At 37.6% G+C, this 19,800-nt stretch overlaps 1 protein-coding gene across 1 annotated transcript in view; it reads left to right on the plus strand.

Moving 5' to 3' along the window:
- LOC131684709 (neural-cadherin-like) overlaps positions 1 to 15,779 on the plus strand; it is a 95,628-nt gene extending 79,849 nt beyond the window's left edge. Inside the window, 2 exon segments of the mRNA XM_058967814.1 lie at positions 13,440 to 13,622; positions 15,641 to 15,779. Of these exon segments, the coding sequence (XP_058823797.1) occupies positions 13,440 to 13,531 (92 nt within the window). The 3' untranslated portion in view covers positions 13,532 to 13,622; positions 15,641 to 15,779.
- The last annotated feature ends 4,021 nt before the right edge of the window (positions 15,780 to 19,800 follow it).

Below are 19,800 nucleotides of genomic sequence, written 5' to 3' on the forward strand. Positions count from 1 at the left end.
TCTTTCACGCGCAGAAAAAATCCAATTCTCTGGAGCTACAACATCGCAGGCCAATTGCTAGAGAGAGTGTCAGTTATCAGAGACCTTGGTGTACTCCTGGACTCGCAACTGACATTCAGAAACCATTACTCTCACGTTATAGCACAGGGAAATAGAAACCTTGGCTTCATAATAAGAATCGCCAACGAGTTTACTGATCCATATTGTCTGCGGGCATTGTATTTTTCACTTGTTCGGTCTGTCCTGGAAGCTTCCGCAGCCATTTGGTGTCCTTATACGAGCATTTGGACTAACACAATTGAAGCAGTACAAGCAAGATTCCTCCGCTTTGCTCTTAGAACTTTGCCGTGGCGTAACCCAACAGAGCTACCACCATACATTGATCGCTGTCATCTGCTCGATATGGAAACTCTGGCAAAAAGGCGAAATACATCCAGAGCGATATTTGTTGGGAAAATATTGACTGGCCAAATGGATGCCCCAGATATTCTCTCACAAATCAACATTAACGTACCCCCCAGAAACCTTAGATCACGTAACTTTTTAAGACTAGACTTTCAGCGCACCGAGTATGGTCAGAACGAACCCATAAGGGCGATGTGTAATGTTTTCAATAGTGTGTATGACCATTTCGATTTTTATGTTTCTAGTGATGTTTTCAAGAATAGACTTAGGAGATTGACTTAGCTTATAAGATTATGTGAAAATATTTCTGTAATGTTATTGAAATGCTGTATACCTTGTATGTAATTTCGTTAATTTGTAATGTCAGTTCATTGTTATTGTAGGAAAAACATGCGGAAAGATTGTGGGTTTTTGCGCGCATTCGAAGTCTGCTTCTGAAGTGAACCTTGAAATGGGCTTTTCCCATACAACAACATTAAATTTCATGTAGACCAACATGGGTCAGATGAAAAATGGAAATAAATAAATAAATAAATATATTATTTTCATGCCTGTCATGTATCTCTGTTCTGTCTCACAAAATATTCCGGTTCTCAGTTTTCGTGTGCGTGCGCTAGAAGCAAATGTTGCTACGGAGTGCTTTTTTTGAAAAATGTGTAAGCCTAAAAACAAGATTTTTGTTGCAATAACAATTAATTTTATCAAGTGATTTTGGTTCGGTCGGGTAATATCTTTTATTTATATCATGTTTTGGGCGAGACTATTAACTATTACTTAGGCCAAAATAGGAGTGCATTTCTATTGCATGAACTTGAAAAGAAATGGGTGGTCCGAATTGGAACAGGGTTGGGGTTATTTGGACCTTTAATGTACTTTTGCGCAGAATTACACACACAATACGGTAAAAGATCAGAAAAAGTCGCCATAGAAAAAAATGTGCACAATTGATCAGGCTTTCAGAAAAAAAATTATTTGTGATTTGGTTGACACGTTTCTGATCAATAGCTCATAAACCCTTACTAGGTCCGAATTGGCCCAAATCCCCCTATAGAAATGAACAAAATGTATCCACTGAGTTGAACGTAGAAATAATAATAATACGCAATGTTTGAAATATAGAAATTGGTAACAAAATAAGAAATGGAAAGAACGAAAATAGGAAGATGTGCAAATTGTTAAAAATGCTTAAAATTAGAAGAAATAATGAAGAACAATAATGTAATTCATAGATGAAAATAAAATAACTATAAAACTCGAAAATTGATCAATTTTTTTTAATGAACCAACTTAGAGCTGAATAGGTGCAATCATAGAAATAGAAATAAATGGGGACAATTGAAAGAAATAGGTTGAAGAAAAAAATATAACAAGTGCTAATAGCTCAAAAACAGACAAATATGAAATCACAAAAAAATGTAATATCAAAATATGTGATATGATAATGCTATAAGAAATGAAGAAAATATATTACAAAAAAGAAAATAAGACAAAATTTTTAAAAATTAGTTGGTTAAATAATAAGTAAATCTATATAAAACGAAAGTGGAGAAAATGAAATTTGATTAAATGGATAACAGAAAACATGGACAAAACGCAAAATGATAAAAAAATGTTCAAATGAAAAAATGATCAAAATAGAAACTATGCAATTTAATATTATTTAAATGGGTAAAAAGGAAAATGCTAGGAAATGGAATACACCAACAAAGGAAAATAGGAGAATATTTAAAAAACCATGCAAAAAATCATAAATTTCAGAACTGAGAACTAAAGAATTTAACAACACGAAAAAAATTAAAGCGAAAGAATAAAAAATATGATTTTAAAGAAAATGAGAGAAGCCTAAAGATGAAAAATATGGGAAAAGAACGGATAGAGAAAATATTAAAATAGGTTTATGAAACAATTTAAAAAATAGAAATTGAACAAACGAACGAAAAAGAAACAAATAAAACGATAAATAAAATGAAAATAAAATTAAAAAACTTGATAAGATGAAATAAATTGAAAACAATGGGACAAATCTAAAAAATGGGACGAATTTTAAAAAAGGAGCAACAATGGTACATAAAGGAAAAGAAAAATATGAAGCAAAATATATCGAAAAATGTAAAACATCAAATCATCATAAAAATGTATTTATAGATAAAATAAAAGGAACCTATAAAAAGCTGGATGAAATGGAAAAAGAAACAGCCAATAAATCAAATATGAAACAATAGAAAAAGAGGAAAAATGAAAAAATGGAACCTCTAGATTATGCGAAGAATATAGAATTCGTTTCTCGAGTCCTATTTGACCACTTTGGCACTCTAAAAGAAGGTTGCTGAGTTTTCTTCTTCTTTCAAATAGATTCATTTACTGCCCATGGTCGCATACTTGTCCCATTTTCTATGGTATTTCCTATTTTTATGGGACTGATTGCGATCACTGGCAGTTTAGCTGTTACGACAGATTAAAATAAGTAGTAATAGAAGTCAATTATCGTCCTGAAGAGTAAAGAAATTGCAATTGGGCTAATGGTTCCATTTCAACCTAATAGCTTAAGCAAAAAACCACTGTTTTTTGAACCCCATCCACAGATTGCCAAGCTTCGAACTATTTAGTAATATACGAATCAAAAACAATTTTTCGAGAGCCCGAGTTTCAAAAACACTTCATGTGTTTTTAAATAGTTGGTCAAAATCCGTGAGATGATTATAGTAAAGTATGAAATAGAAAATACATCATTTTGAGCTCTAAGTTTTGAAGTTTTTAGTCGTCGTTCGTAAAACCACTTACGACGTCGTCATAATTTCTACAATCTACAATACGTGCTTTGAGACAAAACCATTTTTATCCCATATTCAAATTCCTTATGATATCGAAAAAAATCACAAAATCACCAACATTGTTTATACCATTGAATGTCTGATCTTCTATTTAAGAAAATCATCATATCATATATTCTAATTGCAGTTTCAAATAAATTGTTATACAAATAATATTTGCCAGAATAATTCCTTCTGTTTAAAGGTCGTGCCCCCTCTACAACTCCGGACCCTTTGGTAAACATCCTGTCCCGCTCACCTCACGGCAGCCCTGAACCTTAGTTATGGGTGCAAAAATTCAATAAACGCTGTTATCATATGTGAATGCCATAAGTAAGGAACGTGATTACTGTATATGGTACCAACTGGAAATGATATTTCCTGTCCGAAGTAGAGGGCCAATCATCTGCTAATGAACTGAGGTACCCATCGCCCCTTGTTGTTGTTCCGGAAAACACGTCTGAAACTAAATGAACCACCTCTGTTTTCTAGTAGTGTTCCCCAAGCATTACAGACGAGGCGACAAATGAGTGAAGTGTTCGTTGGAAAATATTATTTCATTTACGGTTGGAAACATGACGATTCGTGATCAGTGCATTCGTTTTTCCCCTTTTCGGCATGCACGGGATTCCCACAATGAACATATCTGTTTAACCGAGTTCAAAAATGTGATGGTTGATAAAAAGATCCCGTGTGGCTCAGTTGTCACAACCGACACCGCAAGTAGTTGAAATGCGCATTCACTCGCCGACAAAAGGCGCTGTTTTTCTCTAGGATAATTGAGCACTCGCAGCGCTTGGTGTGGTGGCGAAACGGCTTTAGCTTTCTGTAAACAGAGTTTTAGGACCGGCTCCGGCAATGCAGATTGTGCTTTTGCAATTTCACGGAAATTTATTATCTTCAACCACGCGCTGTGGGAGCCGACAATCAGTACTCGAAATCCGGTCGTTTCCTCGACGGGAATCGCTCCTAGAGCAATCTAATAATAAATCCCGGAAATGCAGGGTGCTTTGTCTGCAATCGGCATTGCAGAGCGGTAGCGGAAATGCGAAAACTGATAGGGCAGTGTGACACACCCGGAGCACACCGACACTCTCTCTCGCACACACACACGTTCACGTTTATTCTGTGCCGAAGAAGAGGAATAAAATTTGCATATAAATTACATTTTCATAAATTAATACCGAGCACGATGCACTTCGACAAAAGCAGCTCGGCAAAAGGCTATAATCCTGTCGACACTTTCGAAACCACACAGGCGGCACGGTGGGAAACACACAGTGATAGAGAGAGAGAAAGAGAATTGTTACTGCTTCTGATGGCCGCTACCGGAGACTGATAGTTGGAATGATTTGTGAGAAACCCCCTACTTTTCCTGCGCTTACCAAAAGGTAACCGTTCTTGGTGTAAATCTCTTTAATTTGTGTTAGTTAAAGATGATAACACGTCTGAAATTCCGCACGGGATTAGATGATTTATGCATTGATGGAATGATGTGATAGGAAATTTTGTTTTTCGATTATTTTTTTTTTCGTAAGGTGTTCTAGATTGGTCAAAGGGAATTTATGCGAATAAAGGAAACACGAAGTTGGGTGCGCATTGTGTGAAATTCGCAGATTTTCCTTGTAGGGTTCGCCAAAAGACTAATTTGGTTACCTAACGGCTGCTTGGCCATCTATGGAAGCTGTTCTTCAATGGCAGCTTCTTTCTGCGAGCTGCCTAGATAAGCCGTGTAGTCTCGATAGTAGTTGTTTCAACCGGCTAAAAATTACACTACGGACCACTTGTTCCGGTGGTAAAGGCCCACTAAACAGGTAACCCCAATTCTATAGTGTCATACGACTCGTGCTTGTTACGGAATTACTGGGCAAATGACAATTTTAAAAATTCTGGACAGTGATGCAAATGATATGAGAAGAGCTTGGCACCGGCAGCAGTGTGCTGACTTCAGGGTTTTTAGGTAAGCACGTAACGCCTATAAGAAATGCCTTAGATCTCTGGAATGGGCTGGCTGGCAAAACCTATACACAAATGTTTCTAATCTGAACGAGGCTAGCAAGTTAAATACGATTCTCTTAAAATCGGATTCGGATTCGTGGGCGTTAGCACCCACATTGATTACCACTCAATCGGTCAAGTAAGGCCCATTCAAAAATTACGTACCGCTTTTAGGGGGAAGGAGTACGATAAAACGTAACTCACTGTAACATATAAGAGAGGGGGAGTAAGTTAAAACGTTACATAACATATTTTACAAAAAAAAAATCGAGGAATTTGTTACGTAGTAGGGGGAAGGTAAAAAGAGAAATTTGTGGGGAAGTAAATTTTGGACAATTTTTGCGTTACTTAATTTATGAATGGACTCTAAGCAGTTGACAGCTCCATACAAATCGCCTGGAAAAAATGGAATCTTTACTGTTCCGCTTCAAAAGGAATATTCTCACACATATCTTGAAAAAGAACATACTTACCAGTCTTACGACAGGATATATCCCGAAAGCATGGCGAGAAATAACTTTTAGAATTATTCCCAAAGGGTGGCCATGAAGACGCCAAGCTCCTATCTTCAAAAAGCTTTGGAAGTGGTAATCGATCATCACATCAGGAACATTAGTTTCCTTCAGTATCCACTGCAACAATTGGAACATGCATATCTGCGTGGGTGATCCATGATCGCTCACTACGATGTTGTTTACAACATTGAAAAGGCATTTTCGCATAATATTTACAATATTGATATTGACGGTGCTTTTGACAATGTGTGCCATTCTGGAAGCGACGCGTCGTCATGGAGTATCGGCGTGTATCTCAGGTTGGATAAACGCAATGCTTAGTAACCGCTTTCTTAACTCGTCACTGTGCTAGGCGGAGACACAAAAATTGAGTGTTTGCAGCTGTCCTTAGCGTGGCTATATGGTTGCGGACAGCTTATTATTAGACGGGAAATCCAAGCTCATTAAGGATTTCTGACGAGTTTGCTGACGATTACCAAATACTAATTATTGGAATTTACATCGAAATAGTCTTTGACTTAATGCAACTACTATTAAGAGCTGTCGCACAGTGGTGGCGCCAGCTGCTGCAAGTATTTTCACTGCACGATCGTAGCTACCAGTGTTAAGCCTCGACGTCCGTGCTCGACGAGTCTTGTATGCCAGTTAGTGAATTGAATCTATGTTAGCACTGCAGCCCCCATAATGGCATTTTTCGGAAGGTTGTGAAGTTAACACATCGCTGGCCGTTGTCGTTCGTAACGGAGTGCAGATTGTCCGGGTCGATCACCGGTTTGTACACTATCTGGTCGTACATGTCACTGTAAATATGCTTAACATCCCCCAGCTGTCATAAACACATTCCATCTGCGCTTAAAATGCATCTTTTGCATTCACAGTACTCGCTCTGTGGGGGCAGTATACGTTGATGATACCATAGTTGAAGAAACGGGCTTTTGCTTCTCACTATACGCACATTCTCCCGCTGTTACTTGATCAAACATGGGCGAATCTTGTCCAGCACAATAAAAACCTGTTCGTTCGTTGTACCGCCGCTTTGGTAGAGTTTAGCCTCTCGATACCCGCTTTTCACGATGCAAAAAAGGTTCCTGCAAAGCTAAAACCCCGAAGTTTCGAGTGTTTAGCTCGTCGTGAGGATCCCCTGGAAGACGTTTCAAATTTCTAATAGCAGTTTTTTTGTCGCATGACTCGATTGTATCGATCCATACGTGAAGCTGTGTTTTCGAGCGGCTTGTTGCACCAGTACCAACCCCCTGTCTAGTCGGAGGCTTCTCAAATTTTCAAATCCATAATTATAGCAATTTTTAACTGATTTAAAACACTTTTGGATGTTGTGAATTCCAGAAATCATCCGCATTAAGAATCTATGAAACGAACGCATCTGGTTCTTATTAATTCGGATTTCCGGAGGGAAATTCCAGTACTAGGATACGATCTGTAAATTTTAATATAGGTATAAAAATAAAAGTTTGTTTCTTATCGTTCCGGGATCATATGACGATTCGATCTCGGAACGGTCACTTGCTGCTTTGCAGATACCTACTTCGGAGAGACCGTTCCGTGGTCAATTCTTTAAATGGTACCATAACCATGAGCTACAGCCTTCTGAGTCAATTCCGAGAATAATTTTGACACTCATTTTGACAGTATTCCACTGAAATTCACAAATAAGGTTATAATAGGTATTGGAACATATCTCCGGAAATCCGAATTACTGAGAACCAGAAACATTTTACAAATTCTAAAAATGGTTGAGTTTCCGAATCTAAGGCATCCAAACGGGTCCAGAATGGATTAAAATTGAAATAGTTATGAGTATTTCGGTTTTGCGGGTACTTGGGTAACCTGCCGGCCGTTTACGGTGTAAAATATCCAGAGACCCTTCTTCAGGCCTCCTCTTACTGTAATATTAATTTTGTTTCCGCAATAGTTATGCTTGGTAATGTTACACCAGTATCAATTTCCAAATTGGGAAAAAGCACCGGAATTTCATAGATTCAAATCTTCAAAGGGGTGTATACTGTTGGAAACATAACGGTTAAGTGCGATCGTGCGAACGGAGCCGTAGCCTAACTTTGCGCATCGTGATCAATGCGTAACGCTGATGTAGGGCTAATTGACCAAGTTTGAATGTGTTTATTTCTGCTGATTTCAAACTGATAAAAAAGAAGAAAGCAAATTAATGATAAAATAGATTAAGTAAATTTCACCATTTTAATTATATTCTTTTCTTTTAAAGTTTAATAAAAAATCCAATAAATCATTTTTAGGTCCAATATATGTTTTACTGAGAAAACAACTGAAAAGAGTTTCATTCCGCAAGATTATAAATTGTTTCAGATAAAGCTGCCAAAAAACGAAATTCGTGGCGACACTTCCATGTTTCAAATAATCTTAAAATCAAGTAATTTTTCGAAAAAACCTCTTATGTTAATTTTTATAAAAACAATACAGGGGAAAAAACTAGAACAATTTCAAAATAAACCTTAGGAAGTAAATATTTTGTAACAATTGTGTTTATAAGCTACTTTGGTTAACGGTTAGTCAAAAATATATAAGAGAGCGGCAAATTTAACTTTTTGCTCCGACCGGTAAAAAGCTTTGCGTCGCTGGTACAGGAAGTGCCCATGTGAACATTCCCTCTCGAGTGCAGTGGTTGTCTGTTCTGATACATCGCGCTATTATTGACAAGGCCCACGAATTTGCAAAGCAGGTGCTGAGATTGACTTTGCTGGGCCTGCTTTGCCATTTTCAAACAGTCGAACAAAAAAAAGAACCGATCCTCAGCTTCAACCGAGCACAGCAATTATTGTCATAATCCACAATCTTGTCGTCAATCAAAAGCTTTTTTTGGAAAAACCGTGCCTAGTGATTTCGAAAAATCTTTTACACTTTTCGAAACGCTGCCAACCCATTTATCACATGATTACTATTATGTGCGCTGAGTCATTTTCATGTGATCTTTGTGAATCCGACTACGGTGCCTCATATCAACTGATTTGTAACTGTCGAGTAGTAACACATTCGCCATAATAATACCAATGTAAGGATGTATAACTTCCTTGGCCTTATTCAAAGTCTGTACTAACAGGTTATCGTACTGAATAACAATTACAAAATTACAAAAAAATAATCAAAAAGAAAAGTATTGAAAATACAATATAATCAAAATATGTTCCATCTATGAGTGTAGTCAACATTTCGATCAACCCTACAGGGCTGCCCCCTGTAATTTTTAATTCTAACATAAGTTTTTCACTAACACTCAGACATCACCCGAATCTAGATAGAAGTACCTTTTTTATATTTTACTATATCTTGTTTTTCGAGAGTTGACCTACTGGTGCTGTAGAGCTATGATCTCGAAAGGGCACCCCGTCAGAATCCCTCCCTACCATTGCAAACGAGACGGGCAATGTCACCCACTAAAACACTGCTTAAAGCCAATGGCAGCGAGCCGTGATTCTGTATGTGACATTCATTGTACGGTTTACGAACGCGCGTATCATCGTGAAGCGCTCGAGCGTTGGTACATTACTGTGTTCGATCGCGTGGTCGTTTGTATGTCGCATGAGCTAGCGTGTATGTACCGTGTATTGATTCGATTTTATAACCGTATGTCCATTCGCATATTCGCGTGTGTTTTTGGATTAACCTGATACTTAATTTTCGAAGTACGGCTCACATGCTAGAAGAAAGTGAGTTCTTCCATATCACTAGAATTCTCGGTCATGTCACTAAGGACCGTGTTGTTTAGTGGATATGAGCGTCACTTTTTTATCGGTTCAACTAAAGGCACCTAGATTGCTAGGGCCTACAGTAGGGACTTCCGGACATAACCGATTCATGATCGCGCGAATATGGGCGTTTGTAGGTTCACACGTTTGTAAATTTATAAGTGCTAAAACGCTCACTTAGTCGTCGCGGCGTTGTCCTGTAAATGAGATCGCGGACGCAGGTGTGTGTTAGGGCATCGCATTTTTCCTGAAATCTTAAAGCCCCTCTTTCATATTTTGACCAATGTCAAAGTAAACTCAGATAATAAGGCATCTGAGTTTACTTTAACATTTGTCACAATATGACATTTATCACAATATCACATCATTTGGACAATTTTTGACCCCCGCCCACTTCGGTTGAAGCTTTTGACATTGGCACTACGGGAAAATATGAAGAAAAATATATTAAAAGTCATAACTTTTGAAGTAGTACTTGAATAATTACAGTTTATACCTTTTTTAAAAAGAATTAACATTTCAATGTCATGTCTTGAATATGTCTTTATTTCTTGGAAAATGCAGGAAACTGGGTTTTTGGGGACATTTTGTCCCAAAAATCTCCCATTCCTTATTGCTGCTCTATGCTACAAACATATTTTTTTTCTAATGAGAAAAGTGTCAGAAAGCATACTGAACTTTTGCACCCTTTGTCAGAATACGAGAAGTTGGGGTTGTAGGGCATTTTGTCATTCATATTATTTTTTTTTATTTCGATTATAGAGTTTTAACCTTAAGGTCATTCGCCTCTTAACATATTAAATTTTATCATTTTCTCGTGCATATATCTCTAATACGTTCAAAGTTCAAAGATCTTGTTCGATTTCTGACATTTTTTCGCATTAGAAAAACATGAAAAAAAATTTATGTTTTGCACCATAGAGCAGAATGGTTATTGGGAATGGTGCATTTTTGGACAAAATACCCCAAACATCCAGTTTCTCCTATTTTTTGGGAAACAAAGATACTTTTGCTGAAATGGTAAGACTGTTTTCTTACAATAAGTATAAATTGCAGTTTTTCAAGTGCTACCTTAAAAGTTGTGGCCTTTAATGTATTTTTTCCATAGTTTCCATGTTAAGAACTTCAAGTTAAGTGGGCGAGTGTCAAAAATTATCTAAATGATGTGGAATTTGGCATCTGAGTTTACTTTGAAATTTGTCACAACATGGGCCTTTGAGATTTCAAAAATGAGTGTCTTTTTGTAATATCCTAATGAGTGTAGATGATTGCGTAGGGCTCGAGCGTTTGTATGTTAACGTGTTTGTCGTGTGTGCTAGCGTCCTGATTAGAAGAGCATAACAAAACAATAACACTATCATAACTATGGTTGATATTTATAGCAACTGAAGTTATATTCAGAAAACGGAATGGAAAATGGATTGCGGACAGTTTTCTATACGGTCTATATTACAACATAATCTATTATGAAACGATTAATTTATAAATTGATCGTTTGTTACTAGGTCGCTGTCATTAGATGATTATATTTAATACAGTTCTCTCACAGAAGACGTTTCTACTTTTGGAAAAAATGTATCTCATTTAGTTTTAACTTTGATAAAATCATATCAAATTTTGTTACAATTTTATTTTTTTTTTGCTTTTCGTTTTAACTTTGTATTTAACTTTGCTTACATAAATTCGATTATATTACCGTGTGGCCGTTCACATACCGTGAATCTGATATTTAATTTTTAGTGCATGGTTCAGATTTAATATTTAGTACATGTTTCAGATTATTGACGAGGCCGCGGACGTAAGTATGTGTGGATGATTGTAATTTCATATTGGCGTTTATGACCAGGTTCGTGTTATCGCGAAGTCTATGAGCGCTTGTACGTTTTGAATGAGAGAGATTGTGAGTGTATATGAGAGAAAATGCAATTGATTGTGGTAATGAGTATTAGTCTGAATCTAAGATAAAGCAGTAAATAGAAAATAACATTCCGAATAAAGAAAGAAAAGAGATTAAGTAAAGGTGTGTAAATTGACCGATATTATATTTGGTATACCCCATATATCCCAAGCAACATATGTAACAAGTCTAAGAAAACTTTTCTACCTATTTGGTTGAATATTAGTTGTAGAAAAGTATAAAAGCATTTTTTAGACCATGGTTTGTTGCTAATTATATGCAATTTTGTTTTGATCTTCTCTTAATGTGTCTAAATCAATTATGTGTACTGTTCGGCCACTTCACAAGAGTTTTGAGGAATGAATTTAAAAAATTTGTTATATTGTAACGACATATAATTAGCAAGGGACTGGAAGGTGAAGTATTTTTCAAATATTAAGAGCCATAGTACTCAAGGGAGAGCAAGGATTTGAAGTAAGAAAGTTTAGAAAATTTTGTATATAATTCGACCATTAGAAGTAGTGATGCTATGAAAAGTGAAATTTTCATCAATGTTCAGGGCATCAATCAGTTTTTGCTTAATAACTTTTTCCACAAGCATCAGATCGGTTCGCGGTCTTCTAGGCTTTGTCTCCTTGACAAATATTCTATAAAAATATTAGGAGATAACAGGCGACTCATGGAAGAATTATTTTGCAAAAGACCATTTGCCCACACGAAATCCCATGTAAACTTTAAACCGCGGGTGCAAAAATATAGTTTCACCGATCGAGCTTTAAGTTTGCAGAGTTCTTCTGGGAGCTAAATGTGACATAAAAAGTTACTCGAAGCAACATTTTTTTTTTCAAGCAACCGTGTCCCACTCCAACATACATATCAATTCTACACAAGTACTTAAAACTACAATTATTAGTACACTAACACTAATAGACTAATATTATTACACTAACACTACTAGGATACATTTCTTTCATTAATTAGTGCACGATGACGAATAATTGACCGAGAAATCGACACACAATAAACAGCATTGCGAGTCGTGTCCACTAACACCGCCATTAAGCTGTCGAACAGTATTTGCAAACACGGCCCACAGTAAAAGTCAATCCATGCCGACCCACAAGTCAGCTACGCCAGCGCGCACAGGCTAGTGCTTGGCCACTAGTTTGGACAGGTGCAGAGTATGAGAAAAACACAAAACATAAAAAAGACCCATAGGCCCTTTCGGTCTCCTCGATGCACCACTATCGAGGCGTAATGTAATGACCATCTTAAAGTAATTGTCTGTCAGAGGTTCTTTAAAACTGATGCACGAAATATGCTTGATGATGTTTGCAATACCGTCAAACCGATCGATCTAGGGATTGTAATTACCTTTTCCTTCTTTTTCCTATTTTTCCCATTTTTGTATACTTGCAATAAACATATAGCCAGTACGGTGGTGGTTTGTATGAACTATTCTTGTTATAATGTTATCGATTCATTCGTAATTGTTTTAGCTGTAGTCTTAAATTTACCCTTTTTACTATTACTTCGGGAAATTTTCTTTCTTTCTAGTTATCACCTTCTACATTATAAAAATGCAAGAAAGTTTTTTTTCCAAAAACTACTTTCCTTTTTAGTTAAAATAGTGTACCATATTAAATAAAAGTAATTAGTGGAAAATGCTTTGTTTACATGACCCACAAAGCCACTGAACGCATTGACAATCAGGCGTCTATAATTGCAAATGAATTTCCGCAGCTCTACCGAGTCTGAAATTAAACTCCAACAATTGAACCGTTCCGTTTGCCTACGTGCCTTTTCGGGACACCAATTACGACGACCGATTCAAACATTCATCGCCGGCAATCATGCGGCAGAGGTTCAAAATTATTGCAGTTTTCCACTCCCAAACATTGTACGTTCTCCACCGAAGCTGTGCTTTTTCACAAGAGTGGTTGGGGGAGGGGGTGTGGTCCCGGGGTCTAATTTCGGTAATGTGCTTTTGCCTCTGACTGATTGTTTTCTCTCTTGTTTGACTTTCTCTCTCTTTCATGCTTCAACCTGCAACCGTCAACGATGCATCGTGCAACAGAACAACGGCGCCCAGCAGCTGGCATCGGAAGCGACTGTTTACATACAATTAGAGGATGTAAACGACGAAATTCCGCTATTTACCGAACGTGAACAGGAAACGGTTCTCGAGGGGGAACCGATCGGCACAAAGGTTACGCAGGTGAACGCCATCGACAAAGACGGAACATTCCCGAACAACCAGGTGAGTGATATGTACATATGCATAGCCCTACATAGTTCAGGTTCGGTACGGGTTACAAAAAAAGAACAGCGTCTTCACTCACGTGTTTCTGTCGCGTGTTATTTTGCGTTGGAATTTGAAGCGCGCCAAGGAGACACGTGAAAGTTTAAATTGACATTGTTTCTGAGTTATTGCTTCTAATCATTCAGATTGATTAATTGGTTGTTAGAACCCCTTGCATTGTTTTATTCGAGTTCCTATAAATTTGAGATGGATTGATTATTTTCGAAAACAAAATGTCAGTTATAAATATTGTTAATAGAAATTTTGATTGGATCACCTGCGAACTGTATCTAATTTGGCAAGTATCAGTCTCACGGATCAATGAAAAATGTTACGGTCTATTCTAAAATTCGCATAGGAGCCTCCATTCCACTAGCTTTGTATAATTCAATCACGTATCGAACTTCGATACAGTCATGGCTTTTACCGTCGAATTCTGAAAGCATTGTCTGGTGGATTTTATTGGTTGGCTTTCTACTCGAAATGCTGTCGAGAGCCATTGAAGCATACTAGTTGCAGTTTTTGCCTGCGTTTTGTCTTCCCCACTGAAGAGCACCAGAACGAACCGACGAAGGCATCGCTCGGGTGAACTTTGCTCTTGATTTTCCCGCATCCACTTCGGTATCGGGAAATGCCATCGCCCATACATAACTTCCACTTGATTATTTAATCTTGCATTCCAACCACACCGCACTCATCTTGAGCTCGACCTGATTGCTGGCCTGGTGAAGGGGACTGCGTCTGGCGTCGAGAGTTTCGACGAGTTCCCCAATGAGAATCATCCACCTTCCGAGCAACAATCGCCTGATGAGAGTGGCGGGTTGGGATGGCGAAACTGACATCTGTCTGCCGATTGGGAGGCACTTTTCATCGCGAACGGGTGAAAAGTTGGAACAATTCAAACCACCAGTGGAGTGAAACCGCGAGCGATGAAATTAAAATTTTAGATAAAAGGATGAGTTGGTTGAGGAAGAAAAGTGCCGGGTGGCGAGTTGTTTGAATCGAAATGCAAAGATAAGTTTTATTTTGTAATCTTGTTGAACTTTACCATTGGGCCAAACTTTAAGAATTCTGAGTGGCACGAACGAAAATATGTATCGAAATCAGTATTTAAAGTATTTCATCAATTTAAAATATTTTAGCGATGTTAATGTTTATCATTGTTTTGCGCAATAAGGCTTGAAATAGTCGCTTTTATTGTGACTTTGTTGACAGAAAATTGCAAATTTAACTTCTAAAATCGTTGAAAATTAAACTGCATGAAAACAAGTGCATCATTCCGTAATCGCAGCCATGGAATGGAGGCTAGTTGAAATTATCCAGTGCCGCACTCTGCCAGCAATGCAATGGCGAATATTACAAACTTTGTTGTACCAGTTACGGCAACAATCGAAGCTGGATTTAATTGCCAAAAGTTGTGAAACTTTCCGCCCCGGTAAAGTATACTGGATGCAAAGCGGATTTCAACGGGAGCCACATTGTTGTCATCATTCGGTGTAATAATGGTATCTATTGACGTTTGTTAAAAGTTGCTCAAAGTTGTAAACTTGTTTTAATGACAATTATTTTCAATTCCTTCCGACAAACTTTCACCTTAATTAGCCTGGGAGGTTGACTTAATCGGACGGTAATTGTGGTGGTAGTAAATTTACATTTTCTCTAGCAATTAAAGTTTAACTGCAGTTTCATACCTTTGCAACTAGAAAGAAGTAATCTTCTGGCTGGGAAACTTTTTCATCCTTGCAGAATTCTAACTAAGTGAAAGCAGTAAAAAGAACGTTAAACATACGCTTAATGTTACGTGAAATAAATTACAGCTCAGCTGCACCGTACAAATTGGATTCAATCCTGTCGCCAACGGACCGGTTACTAAATTATCTGCCATCCTGGATGAATTTCGCCTTAGGCAATAATTAAATCGATGAACTAGCGATCCATTTAACGCGGGAACTAATCATTCTTCTTCCCGATTGCAGGTCTACTACTACATCGTCGATTCGCCTCGTAACGAAGGAAAGGATTTCTTCGAAATTAATCTTCAGAGCGGTGAAATATTCACCAAAGTAGTGTTCGATCGAGAGAAGCAGGGAGCCTACGCGTTGGAAGTGGAAGCCCGCGATGGAGCCCCGTCGGCGCGACCCAACAGCAACCAGCAACCCAATTCAGGTAGGTGCGCGAGAGTCTTTTCTGGAAAATGGAAATCATTTCAGTCTGTTTGAAGCTGCAAGGTTAATTAATTGATAGCACTTTGAAATGGTAATTGTAATTTCCCACTAGAGAAAAGGCCAAATTATGTAAGTACGCATAAAAAAGGGACTAAAGCTCATCACGATCTGGACAAGAGAGCTTTATTTCTTTGTCTTGTCTTTTCAATATTCATCGGTCTATGTAAATTAATATTTTTACGATCTTGTTCTTGGCGCTTGGATGACAAACCGTTAGGCCGGAATAGTTATAATGTCGACGATTTCTCATGCTTGGGACTGTATTCTCATGCTGCCTTCTCATGGCCATGAATGGGTGAACGGTTTTCTTGTACTATGGTAATGCTACTTCCATCCTGGGATCCACTTGTCCGGCCTCGGTTTCTTTGAATCTTACAAAGGGTTGTTATCATAGGGCCCCGTCCTCTCACTGAGTTGGGCATGAATTTCATTAAAATTGTCCGGAAAAAGAAAGGATTTTTGCCCTTGTACTGCACTATAATTACCGCATTGTGTCGATGCTACGATGGTACGGTGCTTAATTTGTTTTTCCGGCAGTGGGTGCAATTTGTCATGAATTGACCCCGGTATGCATGTTTCGGGCTGGGATTGGAATGAAGGGGGACGAGACAAAAGAACCAATTTCGGTCCCTTTTCCGTCCTATTTTGATAGCGATGTCGATCGTCTCGGCCGTTGTTCGCTGCCGGTACATGCCTAGATACCGTTTGGGAGTGCTCTGAAACGGTTGATGGGTGTCGGGAGTGCTGTAGGCTTGTACTGGGAACTTTATTCAATTTGTAGCTGTTAATTAATTGTAGCACCGTTAGTGAAAATTGGCCAGATGGATCCGCGTGGAAAAGGGAGCCGGTTTTAAGTAGTGACAATGGGTCGTAGCTTGATTAAAAAGTCCTATCTTGATCCACCTAATAGTGTGAGTACGTCTCTATCACAAAAGTGTGAGCTATTTCGATGGTTATGAAACCATTCAAGGAAATCAAAATAAAATTAAATCGCCTCAACTTTCCCTAAAATTAAGTTAAAAGCTTTAGATATCTTTGGAAAAAATGAATAACATTATTTGGTACAAGAAACCATTCCCGATCACATCGAATTGAGTCGATTGGAACCAATAACCGTAAGACATCTGGATAAAAGAAGTCCAGTTTTCGAGTGGTTTCATAACTTTTCGAACGACCGTGCATAACAATTTTATTTGTACGACATTGGATTTGTTTTGATAGGCCAATTAAAGAGCCACTCTATTCCAGCAATATTGATGTCTGATTTTAAATTTAGTGACCGAAAATAATAGTACAAGAACAAAACTTGCTTCATAAAATCCGTCTTAAGGAATGGGGTAAGGGTTTCAGCGTGAAAAAACACCTCTTCTGTGATTTTTTTAGAACGTTGCGTGAAGCGAATTGATCAAAACTTTTGTACATTATGGTATATCATTTCAATAACACGCTGCGATTTTTTTATGCAAAAATATCGACAAACGACTCGACGACGAAAATTATCTCAAAAACTCAACGAAGGAGTTAGATATTTTTAACATAGAATGTGTATTAGGGTGACAATAAAACGACCATTTTTGAAATCACTAATCTACACCCCCTAGCGTCGTTCCAAATCATGAAAAAATGACACTGTCCAAATTTGAGCGAAATCGGTTAACTCTAACCTCTCCCCCAAAGATCTTAAAGTTTGTATGGGATTTTTGGCCAAAATGTATGGGGAAACACTCGCAGTTCACAAAATCGCCGCTAGAGGTCGCTGTAAACTTCCGATCGCTGGCCTAGGAAGGAGTTAAGCTTTTGAAGATATGCTGAACAAGTTTGTCGAAGACTGCAAGACAATCCAACCAACCGTTGAAGAGTTATTAACGTTTAAAGTTGGATACTGCTGCTTAACATTCGCAAAGGGCGTACTCCGCTTATCTCATGTATGTGAACCACGAGTGAAGGTGGGACAAAGTTAGGAAAAACTCATATATCTCTGAAACAATGAGAGATAGAAAGCTATGATGTTCCACAAAGTTGTAGAGGAATAAAAGGACTTTTTGGTTTCACTGTAAAGTTTCAGGACTTCTCCGCAAGGTGGCGGTAGTGAGCCAAGCAATTTAAAGGGAATACTCCTATCTGTATAACGGTAAGAGATGGAGCATTTGAATGTTCTACAAAGTTGTAGAGTAGCAAAAAATATTTTCTTTTCTCATTTGAAAAATGCAGAATTCTACCACATGGTGGCGCCAGTGATCACAATTAATTCAAAGTAATACTCCTATCCATACAATGACACGAGATAGTGCAATCTGATGTTATGCGAAGCTATATAGTATTTCAAAGGCTTTCGTGTCTCGTTGTAAAAATAGAATTTAGGCCGCTTAGTGGTGCAAACAGCATAGAGTATGAATATATTTTAATACACCTTTTGAATGTTTTCTAATTTTTTCGAATTTTTACTCCTATTTCTTGTGCAGAGATTCTTTTATTATACATAACAAGTTCAAAGTTTTCTTAAGACTGTCATGCTATGATAAAACCTATATTCTTAAATTTCTTCGTAATCCCATTTATATTTCTCCTGTTGAATGTATAGCATTTTTATTTTTTTTTAATCTAACTGTTGACTAACTTTAACAGCGCTCTTGTCTCAGAGATGTCGTGTATAGTGCCGTGCGTCAGTGCTCGTTTATTACCTCTCGCGTACACAATGCGCTGTGAATCCAGTTAGACTGGCATTGGTTGCACGATTACAGGGCTGATAATTTGGTGATAGGTGAGAACTACTAGGGTCATTCGAATGCCAATGAGTGACTTTTTCATCAAATCTGGCCTCACTTATAACTTAGAAATAGGCTGCTCGAAATATATTCTGTTTTCTTACGCGGACTACAGGGCTTAAGTACTATATTGTGCTAGAATATTGCCAGCCTGGGATAAATACCTAAGTAGGCTACAATCCAATTCGCGCTGTGCTTCTATTATATTCAGAATCCTCCTTTTTTGCAAATAAGCAAAGCGTGCATGCCAATTGCGCTACCTGTCTACCAGATCAGCACATCACCAGATATTTGAATTTTGGTTTTGCAGATCTTCTAGAATGGGTGGATCGTCTCGACAGCTGGGTATTTTATGCGGTTCATCGAGCATGTTGCTCGCTATCGCCGGAGGAATATAGTGTATGTTGTTGTCGTCGGTGTTCGTTGGTCGCCTCAAGGCGTGCCATGTGCTGCGAACCCAATTCAAATGATATTGGTTATACGAGAACAGGACTGATATTTTGGTAGTAGGTAAAGGATACTACGCCCATTTGAAGACCAGGTGGTCAATTTTTCGTCGTATCTGATACCACACAAAACTTCCAAATTAAACAATTCAAATCAATACTTTGGAATTGTAGTCCATGTGAGGTCATAGAAATAAGGATTACCATTCCACAGTGGTCCAGAATGTAAATTTAGCAGGAATTTTGAGATTTTTCTAAATCTAAACAACTTAGCCTTTATAAGTCTTTGGAGAAGTTTTCGTAGTTTGTGGGTTTCTTCTTTTTGTTAAAAAAACAGATAGGGTAATTGTACCAAGATCAAAAAATAACTTTTTAATTATTTCAGCTAGAGCCAAATAACCTTCAACGAAGTTGTAGAACGACAAATCTTGGAAAAGTTTGCTGAAGACATGTGAGCTCTACCTATCATACTTTTCATTTTACAACTTATACTTTTATTTTAAAAGTTAAGGTTAGGGTGTTTTTTAGTGTTTATCAGAAAAACTGTTTTAGTCAAACGACTTTTGCGGTATTGATTTAAAAGTGAAGTAGTCTACAGACAACTTTAAGATTGTTTTAAGGAAAATAACTTGTTTCGTGGCAACTATTATATCTAACTATTTTTGCTGATGAGTTATGAGCACTTTTTCGCCAACAATAA

Source organism: Topomyia yanbarensis, chromosome 2 (assembly GCF_030247195.1).
Source record: "Topomyia yanbarensis strain Yona2022 chromosome 2, ASM3024719v1, whole genome shotgun sequence".
In the NCBI taxonomy this organism is placed as follows: domain Eukaryota; kingdom Metazoa; phylum Arthropoda; class Insecta; order Diptera; family Culicidae; genus Topomyia; species Topomyia yanbarensis.